This window comes from Homalodisca vitripennis, unplaced genomic scaffold (genome assembly GCF_021130785.1).
Source record: "Homalodisca vitripennis isolate AUS2020 unplaced genomic scaffold, UT_GWSS_2.1 ScUCBcl_3825;HRSCAF=9595, whole genome shotgun sequence".
Classification (NCBI taxonomy): domain Eukaryota; kingdom Metazoa; phylum Arthropoda; class Insecta; order Hemiptera; family Cicadellidae; genus Homalodisca; species Homalodisca vitripennis.
This window is the reverse complement of record NW_025779956.1, coordinates 1,361-22,090: the sequence shown is the minus strand read 5'-3', so window position 1 is coordinate 22,090 and position 20,730 is coordinate 1,361. Positions and strand designations below refer to the sequence as shown.

Here is a 20,730-nt window from a genome sequence, read left to right as displayed (position 1 = left end):
TTTTCACAAGTGAATGGAATAAACATAGCTGTAAATTAATATAAATGTTGGCAAGTTTAGGTATTCTAAATTATTATAAAATTGGAACAGGTTGTTACTGATGTTGTGTTGTAGGTTGTATTTACTTTTACATTACAAGAGTAAAATACAAAAATCTAACAAAATGTATCATTAAATGGTTTGATTTTTGGAATAAAGATATCATCTGAACAAGTACATTTTGTAAATTCTATCTACTAATACCAATAACAATAACAACTTTTACAAAAAAAGAAAAAAAAGTAATAAAACATTACAATAGTTACTTGATTACTGTGTGGTAAATAGGGTGTAAAATTTGAAAGGTTGAAATTGGCTTCATTTGATACTTTTCTTAAATTTTTGACAAAAGAAGTTTTTTTCTTTGCACACTTGAAAGTGCAAACCTGTTGATGATTTCTTCATTTGAGATCTGTTTTAGAATTTCTTTCTCGCAAAGAAAGAATGAGCAAGCTTGAAAGCCAACTATCCCCCATGGTGCTTATTAGACGATTCTTAACTATCTTCAACCGACTCATAGTTCTCTCAGCAGAACAACTTGTGACTGGCAGAGACAACAGTATCCTATAAAGTTATACTGAGATGAGGGAATCCTGATAGATTCAATAGGCACCTGTATGGTCTAATAAATCCTCTTTTCACCCAGTCGTCAACAGTTTTCTTTTTCTTGAACTTGTCAGTCACTGTAACGTCCTCCTGTTCTTCATCTTCATCATGGTCAGAACATAAACTATCCTCGGGGTTAGCAGTATTGGTTCTCTCTGATTTCTTCTTCTCAGACATGACATCAGAAATATCTATGTCCAAGTGAGTAGCTTTGTAAACATCAATGAAGATGTCTAGTTCATCTACAATTAATTCCTTGTCTAGATTGTAGTATTCACAAAGATTCTCAATTGAAGATGGATTACATTTTAGGGCCTTTTTTCTTATCATCTACCATCTTCAAAATTCCATCATGAGAAAAATATCCCATCTGCGACACCATAGCCAGAGAACTTTCTGGAAAATCTGTCATTTAGCTGGTTGTAGAGAGAGTCTAGAACGTTGAAATAAATATCAACCTTTACTTTCTTAATAGGGTCTTCTATGCATTCCTCAATTGCCAACTCGTCCATGAATCTTTTCCTTTTTCTGATTCGTTGTCTGGTGGGTAAAGAAATGTTGTGTTTCTTCAGCAAAGGAAGTAATGCCACTTTCAATCTTTTTCCCACGCCGAATCTTGGCGCATGAACGCCAGTTTTTCCCTGTGTTTTCTTTAATAACTTTTGGGACTATACTGTAATCAATGGTAGGTGACTGAAAACAAATTGTTATGGGAGACAATATTTTGAACAAAGAAGATGCTATGTATATTGTGCTTATATTTTCAAAATCTTGTCATTTGCTTTAGGATGCCTATTGCTTTGGCTTTGGTGTTGTTGTCAGAATTCTTGTCAGTCGACAAATCTTGCAATGTATCTCTTATTGTTTCAAAACAACTCACAATGGTTTGAAGGGCGTCAGTTTTACTCGACCAACGAGTAGTCTGTACTCTTTTTAAGTGTCTCTTGCTTCTTTTTTCCCCCTTTTCTAGATTTTCGAGCAAAAGGTGGTGTCTCCTGTGGCCTGACATGAAAAACATACAAATCTTCCAAGAATGAAAACAAATTCCTCATTTGACAGCATATATCAAGGGACTGCTCTACAACAAGGGCGAACCTGTGAGAGCAGCACCATACATAAAAAGCTTTAGGGTTTTCTTTTGTGACTTAGTGATTTGAGACCTTTGAACTGCCCTCTCATGTTCCCTGCACCGTCCATACTCTGGCCCACTATACCTTTGGGATCAAGGTTTAGGGCTGTTAAGCATTTCTTTAGCTCTCTAAACAACATTTCCCCGGATGTATCCCCACTTGTAAAAACCTTGACCAAGCGCTCTTTTTGGTTTTACGTTTGATATTGTAGTTTGTTGTGTATCAACCATGTGCTCAATGTAGCGAACTATGATAGTGGTACATTCTTTTTTACTCACATCCTGGGTAGAGTCTAGTATAATCGAATAAATGTTTGGTTAAATTCACACTTGTTACAATTTTATTAACTACCACGTCACTCCATTGTATTGATAAGATCAAAAATATTCCTGTAACTCAAGAAATTAGATCCCAGTCTTACATTCTCAGCCTTTGCTCTATCAATTTTTTCAAGGTAAAACTCTCGCATCTGGGCTATATTTTCCTATAAGTCTAAATAACCTAACAGCTTTCCTTCTAAAACATCGTTTTTGCGAAAGGCAATCATTTCCTCACTCAAGTAACTACAACAATCAATGACAACTGACAGGACTTCTCGGTTTTGGTCAACTACTCTGTTACATTGTTGAGCAAGGCTCGAATCTATTCTCTTTTGTGAGAATCCATTGAATTCTGGCAACCTCTTCAGATATAGGATTTTGTGGAAGTCTCGTGGAGTAAAAAAATCTCTTTCTCCTCTATGCTCTGTCCACCCTCTGTAGCCGGTTGTTCCCCATACAGACCGTTCAGTTGGAAAGTGCAAATAGTGTGCAAGGCAAACAAAATACAGCGTCCTTTTTTTACTGTACACTAGCCACTTCCTAGGTTTCACACTGTTATTGGGCAATATACAATTTTTCCACAGAGGATTAAATTTTCTTCCACCCGTTGAAGGAAATTCCATTGATGATAAGTCTTGATTTTCCAAATTTAGAGCCACATTTATGTCTTCAGGAGAGAGCTTGAGGTTAGCATATGAAGCTGGATCACTGTGATCTTCATTAGATGAAAATATCCGAGTCTGGTTCATCTACATCACTTGTTTCCAAAATTGTCAGGTTCCTGTTCTTCCAGTTCTTGGTTTGATCTACAAATATATACAAAATTTGTTTAGTCTGTGAGAAGTTATTAAGCCCTAAGCTAATAGGTTTTAAAAATTCTCAAAAAATAGTAGGCCTATTTGCCTATAACTTCCAACATATGCCTGAAGAAAATTAACCCTTCTATGCACGCCAATTCTATGCTCTTACCCGTCGATAGATAAACAACCAAGAAGCTTCTGAACTTTAACGGGACTTTGGCGAACTACAACAATATTCAGACAGTGAAGAACGTCAAGAATGTTGTACACGGTTATATTTGTATTCAGTATTTGGGTCAAACTATTTGGGTACATAACTATTAGGGCCTATGTTATAAACCTAACCTAACTCCACAGAGTGCTGAACAGTACCAAAATACCTATAACAGTGAATACGGCAGAACCAAATCAGACTTTGGTTTGACTCCTCAGAATACAAGCTTGGGTAAGTTAGGCTATACCATACATTTTACAAGATATTATGTTTTTAGGTAGGTTGGATACATAAAGGCTTAGTATTCGTGTTAATCGTGTTTGCCTCTATAAAACAATATAACAGCCTGCGCCCTGCGCCTAGGCCTAGACATATTAAGATTTTGACTAAGTAAAAACCGTTTTTGCCCCTTAGGTTTACATTAGTTAGTTTACAATTAGTTAGGCCTACCTTTGTGTTTCTAGTTCAGAGTCTGTGACTTCTAGTAGTGGTAGAGTAATTGCATCAGGTCTCGATCTCGATGGTAGATTTATCTTGGAAACTTTCTGATGTTGGCTCAAAAACATCTTCATCTTGGTCTTGGGTAGGCCTACTCGTCAAAGTATGAGGGATGTCATCCAGGGATCTAGATTGGCTTGGGCTTGGGTCTGGAACGTATTTTTGCCATGGGCCGTTGTCGACTTTTATTACAACCACTTTATAATTATTAAATTGTTCTTAAACTTGTAACTATGTTTCTTCTTACAGTGATCCAACCATTTGTCTTTGCGATGGATCGCGTTGCACATCACTTCTAGGCATTTAAATTTGTACAACGTTTTTGCTCTCTTAGGCATCTTTAGTTTTAGTTATGAACAAATCACAAATCTACAACATAACATAAGACATAACCATACGCATAACAAATACACGCACATTCAACCTTCATTAACGTCCGTATCCGAGCTTCTTCAAACGAGACAGTTTTGTTCTGTTGCAATAGGTACTCAAACTCAAAACTCACGACTCACATTTCACATCAGTACATCACTAACGGCTGTGATGTGACTGTGACAGACGGCAGACAAGACAGTGTTGCCAGTTGAGCCACTGCCAACCTAATCGCCCTAAACAAATAAAATATATTTCTCTTAAGGATTTACACGGAGATCCTGGAGTTAGTTTAAACGGCGGAATAATATTTAGCTATGGCAATTTCGATCTTGAATCTTGATGGTATGGTTAAAATGATTAATCAGTACTTTTAACTTAACTGGTCGAGTATAATTCTCATTTCTCTGGTTATCGTCATGGTTTAAAATGTTAACATAAAAAAAATCATGCCCCCCCAAAAAATTTTGATGGCGCAAATTGCGCCATGCCCCCCCCTTCTGGGCACCCCTGTATACTAGTTATTTGCATGTAAAAAAGGGGGAGGGGTATGCATGGAAAATATAGTTTCGGTATAAAAATTTTAAATTCCAAGATAGCCTAAATGTGACAAATTTAGTCTAGTTTCAGAATATGTATGTATGACTCTTTGCACAAAAATTGAAAGTGCTACAAGAAGCGTGAGTTTCGTGATCAAAAACACATACATTTTTTTAATGTTTCTAAATTGTTATAAACTGTAAACCTAACTATATTTGGTACAATTTTATACAAACTAGAGAACACTATAATAATAAATATTGTGATCAAGCCTAGAAGGTTTTTTTATTTTTTTATGGTTAATAGAAATATAAATTTTGTAATTAAAAAATTAATCCAGATTTGAAAATTTGCACTTCAACCTCAGTGAAGTCCGTTACGTGTAAAGTGGTGTGGCGTACTTCTACGTTCTTGTAATTCAAGAAAAGGGATGAACGTTTGTACAAGATCTTTGTCCTTTGCTAGAGAAAATACCAATAGCTTTTCTTGTGTTACCAGCTATTTTATATTTACTATAAAGTATACTTGTTGGACTGAGATTCATATAGGATTCCGATCATTCTCTCAGACAACTAAGGCTTTAAATATTAATAAACATGTTCCGATATTTAAAAAGTTAATCTCATTTTTTTTATTTATACTCACCAAATTACTTATTTTATTTCAATAAATAGGATGAAGAGAACACAAAGTAATAAATAGCCACGTAAATTCCTGTTTGGAAAAAACTAATTTTTCTAATTGTGTAGAAATACTCTCTTGATACTAAACACAGATATCGTAAGATTCAGAAGAGTTTAAAGTATGTAAGTATGTGTTTTAAAGTATGTAAAATTCCTTATCATAACACGATAATGGTTTATTACGCATTAAAGGATTTACTACCTACTGTAACTATGATATGTTTTATAAGTGACAATTTCATTTATAATATAAAATATTACAGGTATAGATAAAATGAATTATAAATGATCTAAGTAAGGGTGAGAGCAGGCTGTTATAAGTAGATCCGGTATTTAATACATAAATATTAAAAGATGAGGGAACTTTTGCAATACATTACCCTGATGACTTTGCAGCAGCTATTCCAGATGTTGTCAGATGATTGGTGGTAAAACCCCGGTTTGAAGTTCCACGTCTGAATGGGATGAATGGCCATTTTGATAAGCTCTCCGTCAATAGTCACCAGAGCTGCTCGCACACTGCCTGTTCCGACATCCACACCAACCACATATCTAGGTTCTGTGCAATCAGTCATTGATAGACTTGCCATCGCTCTGAAACAATTAAAAAACTGAGGCAGTGGAAGTGAAAATAAGGTAGTCAAAGTAAAGACCTAGATTTCTGTTCCTGGCTCCACTCAAGAGTAAATATAAACCAATTTGGGTTACAATCCAATTTATCAACATCAGACTCACTCAGATTAACTGATTTTGTACTAGCTTTTTGTACAAGGGATGCAGCCTGTGGCCTGTTATGTGACCCTCCGAAAGCCTTCTGCGTACTTATTAATAAAATTATAAAGATGTATGGTTTTTACCGGGGAACATGACAATGTAGCATAAGTTTTGATTATTGTTTGGTATCTGCATTGTTGTACGGTCAAGCAGTACTAGTCAAGGTCGCTGTTAGATGTAGGCAGATAACGCCAAGCCAGTTTAGATTAAAAAAAAACACAGATGATACTCATAGTTGCCAGCAGTAGGCTGATTATCGCTTCCGCTGCAGTTGTGTCGCTTGCAGCAATTTATTTATGTGTCCCCATTTCTCGTGTTTCAGTAATTTTATATTTCATAATTTTAACATCTATGAGTGCTTAAGTGATCTGATTTTGAATTGAGGTAATATCTCGAGGAATTTTTTTCTTTTTTCTCCCCCGGTAGTGCAGAGTAACGCAAAAGGCACCATTGAAACCCATATTTTTGGCAGTGGGATTTATGATCGGTATTTCCGTTACAAGTCATCTAACGTGATCTGATCATGGAAAATTGCCGATCATAAATGCCCTGGCCAGAAGTACTACCTTCGATAGCCCCCACGGTGCCATCCCACCCTTCTGGAAAAACATTCCTCGAGATAGTACCCAAAATAAAATTCAGGTCATGTGAGTGCTTGTCAAGGTTATCTTCAACTTTTTATATTTATAATACGTACGCATGTGGCCTAATAACAAATAGTAGATAAGGACTTCGTAGTACACAATAATTGTGTTGTATAGTGAAATTTGAATTAACCTGTTTATAAATTTATTAGTTTATCAGTCTATATTACATTGTAGCAAGTTAGTTAAATTTTTGTATACTAACATTCAACCATGGTAACAGGTTACAGGTATGTAATAACTCAACACACATGCTACTATGGTAACAGGTCACAGATACGTAATAAATCAACACACATGCTACTATAGTAACAGGTCACAGATACGTAATAAGTCAACACATACATGCTATGGTAACAGATCACAGGTACGTAATAACACATTATTTTGTAACAGATATTAACAAATAACAGTATCTTCTGTCTCTACTGGCTATTACTCAAATACCACACACATTGTTGAACTTTGTTTCAATTACTTTCGAACAAATTGTATTATAGTGACACTATAATAGTTTTATATGTCAAAGAAATGCGGGGTGGTGCCACCGAAACCCGCACTGATGGCCAGTGACATTTCTGATCAGTATTTGCCCAACCTCCAAGCATGTTGTAAGATTTAGGCCGTGATTTAAGATGGGGAAAGTAGCGATCGGAAATGCCACAGTGGCACCTTCGGCACCATCCCGCACTGCTGAAAAAAAAGGAAAAACATCCCTCCAGCCAAAAAAAAACCCCTTGAAAACCAAAATTCAAGCTCAGATCACGTAAGTTTGTGAAGGTCATGTTTAACTCTGGTACTACTAGAAACATATTTACAATAACCTAATCCAAACCCATTCATATCACACTACAACAATGCATAGTGTAGTAATATTTCTATTGCTAATATATGCCACATTGCTTGCACAAAATGGCTTGGGCTGTTACTGGTTACCGAGTAACCCAAAACCAAAAAATCTTTATGAGAAAAAATCATTCAGCTCAGCAGTTAATGAAACAGAAATATCTCGGTATAGGTTAGGGTAGGGTAGGGTACGATAAGCGGACCCGGTGTTTTATATAAAAATTGGCAAACGATATTACTTAATCATAACCATTGATATTATCAATCTATACTGATTAATTATTTTTAACAATTAACTTAAATAATCTATATTAACAATATTGTAAACAGTTTCAAATAACACACGTAATATTTCAATTTTACAAAAGTAACATTGAATTATTAAAAATTACAGTCAAAGATGATAACATGTTTTTCGTGGCTTCAACATATTGGACTAGAACCAAAAAAACCCATTATGTGAAATTTGTGGGAAAGAAACAAATGTAACTGTGAGAGGAGCAAATATCCGATGCAAAAAAGAAGGTAATGGTGGACATAATTTTAGTAAAAATGTACTGAAGAATAGTTTCTTTGAAGGATCAAAGTTTGGACTGCGCAACATTGTGAGTTTGGTGTACTTTTTTCCCAGAAATCAGACAAACTATGAGTTTTTAATTCTTTAATGTAGTTTGGATTTACACAGCCCATTAAGTAGTATGATATATGACTGGCTGTTGTTTTGCAAAGACGTTTATTTTGTGTGGTTTGATGAACAGTTTAATGAGACTGCTGAGCACCTGCTCTCTGATTGCCCTGCAATAGCAAGAGAGCGGTATGCCACCTTTGGTAGCTTGAACAGGGGTGGTGAGTTTTAAGCCTTGAGGCTTAAGTGCATGGCAGTAGGAAAAAAAAAAAAAAAAAAAAAAAAAAAAAAAAAAAGAAGAAAAGCTTGGGGATCTTGGAGTGGTGGTGAAAATTTCAAAATTAAAACAAAAATATAACAAAGGGAGGTTAGTAGAAGGAACCTGGATTTTAGGTTTAATTGAAACCATACCAGAAGGACAAAAAGATGGAATTGAGATTTGTCCTGAAAAAAAAAAACGAGATGCTAAAACCCTCATTCCTCTATATTAAGAAATGTAAAGCCTGAAACAACCATAGTCAAAGACATCTAGAAAGCGTATTTTGGATTAAGTGAATGTGGTTTTGTCTATTTTACTGTCCATAATAGTGAAAACTTTTTTAGACCCAGCAACGGGTGCCAACACTCAGACAGTTGAATGTTCGTGGAAAGCCGTAAAATGCAGTTTGAAAAGTGGTATACCAGCCGACCTTCTCGCAGATCATCTCTGTGAATATTTATATAGAAGAGAGGTACGATTTTCTGAAGACGCATTCAACCACTTCCTAAAAACAGTTAAAAATTGCTACCCAGGAGAAAACATATAGATAATTCTCCAAGTTTCCATTTTCTATTCTAATTATTGTTATCAATTATTTTTCCATTCCATATGTTTGTTATCAATCATTTCTTAATTATTTATGTGTTTTCATATTTTTGTTTAGAACTTGTTTGATCGTTCTTGTTCTTTTATTATTTATGCCATTTTGGGTAGGGTACGATAAGCGGACCCGGTTTTTTATATCGAAATTGGCAAACGATATTACTTAATCATAACCATCGATATAATCAATCGATACTGATTAATTATTTTGAACTATTAACTTAAATAATCTATATCAACAGCTGTAAACACTCAAAAATAATACATGTAGAATAATATTTTAATTTTACATAAGTAATTCTGATTATTAAAAATGACAGTCAATTTTAGAAAACTACACGACGTTGCTTTTTCGTGGCTTCAACATGTTGGATTCGTACCAAAAAACCCATTATGTGAAATTTGTGGGAAAGCAACAACTGTAACTGTGAGAGGAGTAAATATGGTAGTCTTCAGTTATTTCCTAATTTTGGTTATAATAATTTGTTTGATCACTGTAAATATTAAATTCATATTTTAATTTAAAACATATGATTGTTATTGAGGGCTATAGGTACTTTTATATCGATTGATAGTCTAGGATTTGAGATGTGAATATTAGGTATCGATGACTATATTCTTCGATATAAAAAACCGGGTCCGCTTATCGAACCCTACCCGGCATTTTTTAATTACTTATGAGTTTTCCTATTTTTGATAGTTCTGGTTCATTTATTATTTATGACATCATCACTGTAAATATTAAATACATATTTTAATTTAAAACATATGATTGTTATTGAGGACTATAGATACTTTTATATCAATTGATAGTCTAGAATTCCAGATTCGTTTATCGCACTCCACCCATGAGTTACAACTGAATTACCTTTTACTAACACTAATACTGCAGATCTGTCTGTAATGGCAGCAAGTGCAGTGGTTATGCACGTTTTATTTGTATCAGACATATTTATCCTTCAAAATAGTAAAAAAGGTAGGGTCCAATAAGCGGACCCGGTTTTTATATCGAAGAATATAATCATCGATACCTAATATTCGCATATCGAATCATAGACTATCAATAGATATAAAAGTAATAACAATCATATGTTCAAATTAAAATGTGAATTTAATGATAACAAATAATAAATGAACATAACCAAAATCAGGGAAACTCATAACTTTAACTAAATGAAACAGAACGAAAACGTTTTTACTAAAGTTGTGTCTACCATTACCTTCTTTTTTGCATCTGAAGACGACCATGTTAGCTCCTCTGACAGTTACATTTGTTATCTTTCCACAAATATCACATAATGGATTCTTAGGTACTAACCCAACATCCTGAAGCCATAAAAAAACATATTTTATCGTCTTTTAAAGCAATTTCATGAAGCTTCCTAAGATTTACGGCCATTTTAATACACAATGTTACTTATGTGAAATTTAAAATATTACCTTAATTGTATTATTTGAAAGTGTTTACAGCTGTTCATATAGATTATTTAAGTTGTTAAAAATAATTCATCAGTATCAATTGATTATATCGATGGTTATGATTAAGTAATATTGTTTGCCAATTTCGATATAAAAAACCGGGTCCGCTTATTGGACCCTACCCAATGTTATACTGGTTTGTTTGTTATATGTTATAAATGCATATCCTAGATTGCTTTTTATTGACCATAACATTATTACGTTTTACACTATAATTTGAAATACATCATTAAAATATGGCATAATTTGATATTAATAGTTGTATCGAGGACTCTTTACTTATGAATATTGATGAATCAGTATTATTGATCACTTGAGTGTTTGAACAATTACTGACAGCAATAATTTATTTTTAAGGTTTAAAACCAACAGAACTATAGTGTTATTTCAAATATCTATTACGTAATCTAGTCTGACATTTTGATTTCTGTATTTTTAGATGGTCATGAATATCATGATATCAATGTATGGTTCAATTGTGTTGGTGGCCTCTTATTATACTGCAGCCAAGTACACAAACAAAAACTGAAAATGAGGGAATCCCGCTTTCAGAAAGATACATTAAGATAGTACGATTTTTCTTTTAAATTGTCGAATAGTAATAAACTAAATCTTTGAGGGGCGTTTTTTTATCAAAACTAGATAATGTCCAGATAGAACCTTGTCAATCTGAGCTAAGGACATGTTAGGGTTTTAGAATTTTAAAGGTAACATTTAGTTCAGAGCTAATATTTAGCAGTTGCACTTGCCAGATTACAAATAAATATACTTTAAGTGCTGAAATTCGAACAGTTTTACTCACGAAATAATACGCTATTCAGAAAGAGGTTAATTTATTTTGTGTTATCAACAGGTAGTGATTACAAACATATGCTCCGCATTTATATCAATCTGACACTGACACTAAATTCGGAGTCGGAAGACCTACTACACAAAACACAACACAGTGGTGATACGAGCTCCTCACGTGTGGAATTTAATGGGGTGATCAACCGAGGCGGAGGAGAAAGAGTGGGGATGGAGGGGCCCCTCCTGCCAACTACAGATAGCCCGTGTATTAGAATAGTGGAATTGGCAGTCCGCGCGTTCTCGCTCTGTACTCATCTGAATTTAATTTAGTTCAGCACCTGGCAACCTATTAAACTGTATCACTGTATTTTCAAACCCCTTTCCGTAGTTTAGTACAGCATACATATATTTAAATTACATTTTCAAAGCTGGATGTTGCAGGATGCAGCACAATTTAATTATTGCAGGCAATCAATGTGACAAGCCTCTTAAAATGTACCACTGTGTTTTTAGCTTCTACTCTGAATTAAACACATTTCAGTAATTTGGTACAACAACATATATATATATATATATATTATATATATATATATATATATATATATTACATTTTTAAAGCTGGATGCTGCAGGACTCAGCGCAATTAAATTTATTTCATTAAACTTTGATTTTACAACGTAATTAATGGCAGGCAATTACTCTTGTCTACATACAAATAAACCAATACAACGGAGTATCGAAAGACCCAAAAAGACGTAAGGAAGTCTAATGTAACAAAGTAACCTCGTTACATTCAGTGGCGTAGCTATAAAACAGACAGAGAAATATATTGCTATTGCTATAAGTTAAAATTTGATCGTAATAATTTGAGGTTACTAAAATATGAATACTTAACAAAAGTGTTTCAAATACTAAAGTTCTCAAAAGAAAATACGATAAGATATCAAAGGGACATGCCACAGAAAGGAGATATGAGTCAACCAACACTGCAACCCTGCACCTGGCGTAGAAACGCTGGCTTGACTTATCAACTATCCACCCACTTCCGTTTCATCCCAAATTGACTGGTCTTCCCTCCAAAATTATAAATAGCTCAGAACTAACAATCAATAATTTTCAGAACGTCTCATCGGACAGTAGCAGTGGTGTGGTGTGTGTACTACACACACACACACACACACACACACACACACACACACACACACACACACACACACACCACACACACACACACAAGTTTCTTTTTTTAATCTTTTTTAATACCCTTAGTTTATTACAGCTATTACATAAGTAACTCTTATTACAGATTTTGTAGTGTAATTATTAATTTATTTACTACCAATTTAAGGACTCCACATTATAATATGTTGCTTTTGCCCTATTAATTTGAATATATTCCAATAGCACAAAAAGATTATGACATTTTATTCGTTGTGCACCATCTCACATTTTGTAAAGTGTCTTTGGAGTTATAAAGAAAGTTCAATATTAATATAATTAATTCGATATAATTTCTATGTTTTGCAGATATGTTCGGATATAAAACGACTCATTAATTCGTATATAAAACGACTCATTAATTCGTAAGATAATAGAAATCAGAAACCGTTCCGAACTGAGGTCGCTATCAGCCGCATGTACAGAGTTTGTCAGGGAATTTTCGGGATTTATCGGTACTGCTCGGCTCTGCTCGGCTCTGTCCCCCACTCTTTCTCTCCGCCTCGGTTGATCACCCCATTAAATTCCACACGTGAGGAGCTCGTCAGTGGTGATTGTGGTGATTAAACCATAACCTACAAATGTACAAACATAGAGAACAGAGAGTATAAAGAAGTATATGTATATACTCGAAGTCTCGGACTGCAATGGTGTTACAATCAATAATCGGTTTGGTGTTCTTTTTACATTACATATCCAAAATTCTTCACGATAGCTTTCCTAAAGGGAAAAAAGAACAACCAAAATATTTGTCCCTTCGCAAGGAATAAGATAAATTTAAAGTGATAATTTTTGCCATTTTTAAATCATGCCCAGTGAAAAACAGCTGGGTATTAGTATTTGAAGTGTGTACAGTAGGACATAAGAATATCTATGCTGACGATAAAGGGGATTACAACTACTGGGAGATCTGAGAATATTCAGTATACCCCATTCTAGCTGGTATATAGGTGGATCGGATGACCTTTCTCCCAAAATTAAAAAAATTTCAAAATGGTAAGTTTTACGGCCCTGTTACTTTTACTTAAGCTCCATTAAAAGCTATAATTTCATTGAAATTTCAATTTTTTGGAGAACGGCAAATAAAAAAAACATTAATAGAAGAATAAGACGCAATTTTTAATGAGTTTGCAGAAGTCATTAATCTCACGATTAATCTGTAATGATCTGTAAATCAGTCATTAATTTGTAAATGGTCATATATCTCGAGATCTGAAGGTCGTATCCCCTCCTTCTACATTACAATTGGGAGTACCGATAGCCGAGTGGTCTAAGACGTTGGACTTTGAGTCTGAGTTACAGATAGCGCAGGTTCGAATCCTGTCTGTGACCGTTTGCACTTTTTATCAGTACCATCGGCCTTGTACTGTATCGACTCTCTCCCTTATTCTGTTTGATGAGATCCTCTCACAGGCCAGTGGCCCATGAGGACGGGCAAAGTAAGGTATAAAAGGGGATCGGCTTCTCCTTAAAAAAAAAGAAATAAAAAATGAGCTCAACTCAAAATGTTTCAGGGTCACGCTAAATTCTTCAGCCAAAAAGCATCTGCAGAAAACATCTGAAGTTGCTTTATTGTGCTGCAGATTGACCTGAAAAACCTTGATCCCTATGACCATTTACCACACCTCGCGTCCTCAACTGGACCTGCTCAACCCCTACTTTAACACCGCCAACTGCCGAGTTTTCGTAGATGGTAGTTGAGCGTGATAAACAGGCAGAGACATCTAAAGCCAAAATGTCGGATGCAACTGCTTGCTGTGACCTTTCCAGATCAATATCTATTTAGCTTTGTTTGTTTTGATTTTAGGAACCATAAAAAGCTCCCACGAATACCAAGGAAATAACCAGTTCACCCGGACAGAGTTCTGCGAGCTATATCATCAGCAAAAGCGCTGATACTCCCATGAAAATGAAGAACAAGTAAATAATTTATGAAGATTAGAAATAATATGGCAAATGTTATCGAGCTTTGAAGTATCTAGATTTAACTATTCTTAGTAAAACTATAACATATGCCTACCTTTACTTGTTGTTTTCTATCCACAAGGAAACTCTTAAACCATTTCAATGCAACTTCTCTTATTCCAACAGCTCATCATTTATTGAAGCAAATGTCGTGGTCAACAAAATCAAAAGCCTTCTTAAAATGAACAAAGAGTCCTGCTGTTTTAAATTTACAATTTATGCTGTTATACATTTTTTCCGTCACTGAAGTTAAAGCGTCCTCGGTTGATTTATCTATTATAACCCCATATTGGTAAGCACTATAAAAGTTCCATTTTTCGTGTGGTTTTGTAATCTAATTATCAATATTTTTTCAATGCCTTAGATAACTTTTGCAAGAGGCTAATTGGTCTAAGAAAATCCAATTTAATAGAATTACTGTTTTTCAAGATTTGCACTAACGAACTTAGCTTTAGGCGCACAGGAAAATTGCATTACTAAAACCGTTATTAACGATGTGTACTAGTCCTGGTGCAATGTAGTTTATAATTAATTTCAACAATCTACATTGATATTATGAAAGACAGTAGATTTTTTAAACCTTTAACACTATACTCCACTTCATCCTCAGTCGTCAGTGTTATAACGACTGAGGATAGGTACAGGGTGGCGCAAACGAACGCATGTATTTTTAAATGCCATAATTAAGTTTATTTTAATCACAAATATGTTATTGTCACCGAAACAATAAGAAAATAACCTAGTTTGAGAATTGAGCATTTAGAATTCCAAAGTACTTTTTGTGTTTAATAACATTGCGTTAACACGTATTAAAAATTTCTCCTCAAAGGTTTCCACAACTGTTGTCAAAAGTGTCCTGTGATACAGCAGCAATTTCTTTGCATACTGCAACCTTTAAATATTAGAGTGAAAGAATTTTGAATAACTTTTGAATTTCATGAGACCCCATAAGAAGAAAATCACACGGCGATAGATCTGCCGTACGTGCAAGCCAATGGAGATCGCCGAAACGTGAAATCACGTTATCAGGAAGCATTTCTCTAATCCATAGATGCAAAACTCGTATGGACTGTAGTTCCTTCCTGTTAAACCCATATTGATGACGTATTGATCTCCAAAGATTCATGTCGTGGCTGCAAAGATGTGCGTAACATTTCCACATAATGTTGATAATTATTAACTGTGACAGTTGCACCACCCTCTTAAAAAAAAGGATCCAATAATACCAATTGTCGAGACCCCAAACAAAACCGTAAGTTTAAGACTGCTGTAGAGTTTTATGCATTTCCTGCGGGTTGTTAGCTGCACAATAGCGACCATTCTGTTTGTTTATAGATCCATTCAAATGGAGCGAGCTTCATTGCTCATCATTAAAACAGTATTGTCATTTGCAACAACATCGAGCATTCTCTCAAAATAAATTCTTCGTTGATCAAAAGCGATCTTGCACGGTCTTCTAAAACTGGACGCTCTAACCTACAAAATGGCATCGCTCAGCGATCACTGACAGTTCCTTTCCAATGATGCTACGCTACTCAAATCCATTGTTCTTTTTGCGCCACTCTGTACAAAACGTAGTCAAGGTCCAGTAGGTAATGCACACGACCAATCAGATTGTACAGAGAAGGTATGATAGCCTGCCCTTTAAGTATTATTACAATGAGCAAAGAGATCATATCCAGATTATATACACATAACTCTTCCGTGGCAATCCAAATTTCACTAATATAAAACTAAATCTTCGTTTTATGTGATTCAATTCTAGAATAAAATTATCTTAATTATAATTATTATCATAGCACATTAGAGTAAGGTTGTCAATAAGAAAGTTTTATTTTCTGAGAATGTTTTGTAATATTAGTCTCTTAACACCACTTTACTTTGAACTAATAAACTCTAGGCTGAAGCTGGCTTGTTGGGAGGGCTGTAAAACATATAGTTCACAGAAAAATTGAGAACCAGACAAAACTATTATTTACAAATCATTTTAAATAAACCGTAAAAAGAAAGCTCCTTCCCCCTTTTCAAGAAACGTGTATTTGACCAATTCAGCATCTTTTTATCTTTAAGGTACTTAGGCTCTTTTTTAACAGAAGTAGAACAGAGGAAACTATAACAAGTTGTACTCTACTGTAAATGTTTACCATAATTTGAAATAAAAATAAGTAATTGGTATATTAATATTAATTCCTAACACTTAAAAAACTCCATAATTTAAACATCGTTGTGAATAACCTGAGAATTCTAAAGCAATTTTCCCTCTGCCTTATAGTGCTAATAATTGAGATATAACTATGACTTTCCTAAACTTTGAACAGATGCCATTTTGAAGCCCTGAGGGATCCCAATTATGTTTGTGATTATGTACAGATGTGGGCTTCATACCCACGGTGATAACAGTGGACATTTATATACTGCCCCCAGATCAACAAATATCTACAATAATCTACCCACCCAAGATCAACAACTATTCCAGGACACTCCACTAGCCAGTTTTGATATTACACTTAATTTGTAATTAAATTTAAACCCTTATTTAATAAGCTTTCACAATTTAAACAGAAATGCTCCAAAGTTAAACAAAATGCTGCTTGAATTCCATTTGTTTACTTATCCCGTCCTCACCCAATTATTCTGTCATAATTCATTTCGTATAATTGTTATAGAAAATATTTTACTTGAATATAACAATTTTATGAGTCACGGTATATACCACCAAGCCTTAAGAGCGTACACATCCACCCACTGATTGACGACTTCCTGTCTTTGCTGGAAAACTCAGTCCACTAGCAAATGGGACTAATAACAACCAGTCTTATTGCTACGCCAAAGCTCAGCTGTCTATAAGCTACACACTGACTGACCCGATCAGTGGCAGTCCACCTGTTTTATAAACAGAAATCGTATTTTTCATTAAAACTACTGTTCATAAAATGGTTACAATGAACATTTCTGAACAGTTCACAACCAAACATTATTGGCCAGCTACAGGTGTGCACACCGACTTTACTAAAACTACATTATGAGGAAAGTCATACCTCTGCCATGCTGTCGGAAGCATTTGTCGTAACGTTCTATGAGCTTTTGAATGCTGATGTTGTAGAAGTCTGCCATCTGTGGAGCATAACCAATCTTTAACTGCTTCTTTCACCTCGTCATCAGTGTTGAAGCGCTTACCGCCAAGAAACTCCTGTAGGTAGCAAAACAAGTGAAATTAACTCAGCCTTAAGTTCAGGCTGTACGGCGGCAGTTAGTCAATCTGTTCCCAACCACATAATCTGTACCCAACTCCAGATGTCAATAGGCCACATCGCTTATTCTGTATTGCACATCAAAGTTAAGTCAGAGTATCACAATGAGCGACTACATTTATTATTCTTCCTCATTTCATAAACTCGACTAACAATATTCCATGTCTATTCCAAAAATATGGTTATCATAACCTTGCTTGTTAAGATTGTTTTTTTGGCCTTGACTTTGATTTGACTGCGATTTTGTGTGACACCATTTCATTAACTGGAGTTTTGTCTCTGGGGTTAATTGAGAAACCCATGTCTCGTCACCTGTGACAATGTTCTCTAGAAGTATATCACCTTCCTCATATCAGACAAAAAACTCAAGAGAAGAACCCATTCTTCTATTTTGAGTTCCTCGGTAAGCTGCCTAGGAACCCAACTTGAGTACAATTAGCAAAATTTCAAACGTTCAGAGACAATTTTTTGCAATGTAATTTTTTAGGGTCATAAATTCCAATGCTAATGCCGAAATGGTAAATCGCTGATCTTCACGAATCTTTTCATGAACGACATTGACCAAATCTTCTATGATCACTGATGGCCTGACAGATTGCAGTTCATCATAGACATTTCCTCCTTCCATCTTTGAAAGCACTCACCCACTTCCGCTCTTTGCTATCACTCATCGGATTAGGGTTGTACACTTCACTTATCTGCCTGTGCAAGAAATACCCGCACTCAATCGTCTATGCTGCAGATTCCATGTCATAGAATAGCAATATTTGACAAATCCTTCATTGTTACCGCATGCGGAGATCTTGTAATTCCTTTCCAGAGCGCATTAAAGAATTGTAAAACCGGGAATGATTCAATTCAGCTTTGAAAAAAACTCTTGATTCAGACCGTTGACATGGGTATAAGGGGGCAAAATTAATGACCGAGTGAATGGGTTTGAAAATATATTTTCTTACTAATGTAAATATATGTTATTATGCAGAATAATATTAGTTTTAGTTTTTTATTTTTAAATGCTTTTAAAATAATTATGAACAGATTTATGTTGATACATTTTTTTTACTAGTTATATACTTGTTTAGTGTTGGATTTTGTTGAGGTTTAAATGTAAGAAAGAACCATGTGGCCCTGATTTCACCTCTGTACTCATATACTAATAAAGACATTATGACGATAACTATAAATAGCCACAGCTGGAACTTCCTTGCTGTCAAAAACCAGATAAATGATCGTATTTCGAAGTCGGCGGGTTGATAGATTGTTTTGAACATCTTAAATTTGCACAGTAAACAGCACTCTATAATGATTTCACTGCAAATGGTTTTATTTCGTACGCAAAGTAATGTCAAGACTGTGAACCCCAGCTGTGCTGTTTCAGTGTTGTGTCCTTTATTTTAATATAAAATGTAGTTTTTTTACCCAATTAGTGGTTAAAACTATATAAAACAGTTCTTCTTAAAACATTTTTGTTCATAATTTACATAAAAATGTTTAGATTTTGTTCGTAATCTTTTTTTTCCAGTACTTTTCCTACAACTAACCTTACCCGTAAACTTTAATTGTTTTCAGTGTTTGTTTATTATTAGTAGTTTTTCAAGTGAGAAGGTAATCACAACAAGGACAACTTACAATTTGCCCCTTCCAACAACTCAAACTGTTTGGATTTTGATACCATAACTAATGATCACAATTATTGTTCTAATAAGCAAACAATGAACATCATTTCAGGAAAAACTATTTCTAATGGACGATGTCAATAATCAAAACGAGTGGCAAATCGAAACAACTAGAAACAAAAGACATTTAAGATTTATCATCAAATTTACTTATTGTTTGTTGTATATAAACAGATTGTAAATAAATTAAAGTCAAAAAAAAATTCGTACGCAAAGCATGCTGGGAGTTTGTGTGCATGTGCTGTTTGCCAGCTGCTCGAACAGTTACCACAAAACAGACTTTACTTTTTTTGTTGTAAATCAATGAAAAGTATGTAATATGATTTTAAAAATAGTGTTTTTTGCTACGTAAATACTTGTATTATGAATAATTAATATATACAAACATTATTATTACTTATTTATTAAGTATTTTAATAACTTATACTTACCATTTATGCTTTATACTTACATTTATGAAATTGTATTATTTATTATGTATGAAGATAGGTGGAAGAGAGAAATTCTTGGCAACTTTTGGTAAAGATGTTTATATGTTGGATTAATAATATTGCCTCCAGACTATACCACTTAGGTGTATATTTGACTTTGCTGATGCATTTTTGTAAGATGGCAATAAACATATATTATTATTATAGTAATAACTCTCTTTAAGAGACTAGCAGTAGTTCAATGTTCGGTTAGTTCAAATGTTTTATTAGTTCCTTGACGTTCAAAACTATGCAGATTCCACAAATTGTTCATAGCTAAAATTCATTTTTACAAAAAAAAAATTTTCTATTAGAGAATTTTATTATTTTAAAACAATTATTTGTTGCTTTTATTACTTAATTTTAACCTTTTTTAGTTTTAATATAGAATTTTAATCAGCTTGTCCACTTTAATCTGTCAATACGAAAGGAATATTACTGTAGTAATCATTTTAAATTGATAAGTTTGGTGTAGAATACAGAAAAAACAACTAAACATGTTTTGTTTTTTTTATTTTTTAATGATATTAAAATTCACAAAACTATTTTACATAGTAATTAAACGAATACACTAAAAAACTCTTTGGGAACCATCTAACACCATATTTTTATACAAAACTAACTCTATAAATAAATAAATTACTATGGAAAAACTTAACCTTGACACATTTTGATCTTTAAGATCGTTCTCTACATGGTAATTAATTAACTGAACACTTTGAATAGACATTTGTATTCGTAGAAATTCAATAGATCATTTAAAAACTGTCACTGTTAAGAGCAATAAATTAGCAGAGTATCATATTTACAAATAACATTGTTCATTTATCAAAAGCTAGAGCAACTATTTTGTTTACATTAACTATTGTAATTGTCATTTATTACACTGGTAAAATATAAAGTACCACATTTACTGCCAAGCAGGTTAG

General features: G+C 34.1%; 1 protein-coding gene across 1 annotated transcript in view; it reads right to left on the bottom strand.

Moving 5' to 3' along the window:
* The window catches only part of LOC124372701 (FGGY carbohydrate kinase domain-containing protein-like), a 29,076-nt gene extending 17,712 nt beyond the window's left edge, over positions 1 to 11,364 (bottom strand). Inside the window, 2 exon segments of the mRNA XM_046831113.1 lie at positions 5,583 to 5,796; positions 11,235 to 11,364. Coding sequence (XP_046687069.1) covers positions 5,583 to 5,792 — 210 coding nt within the window. The 5' untranslated portion in view covers positions 5,793 to 5,796; positions 11,235 to 11,364.
* Positions 11,365 to 20,730: the final 9,366 nt, after the last annotated feature.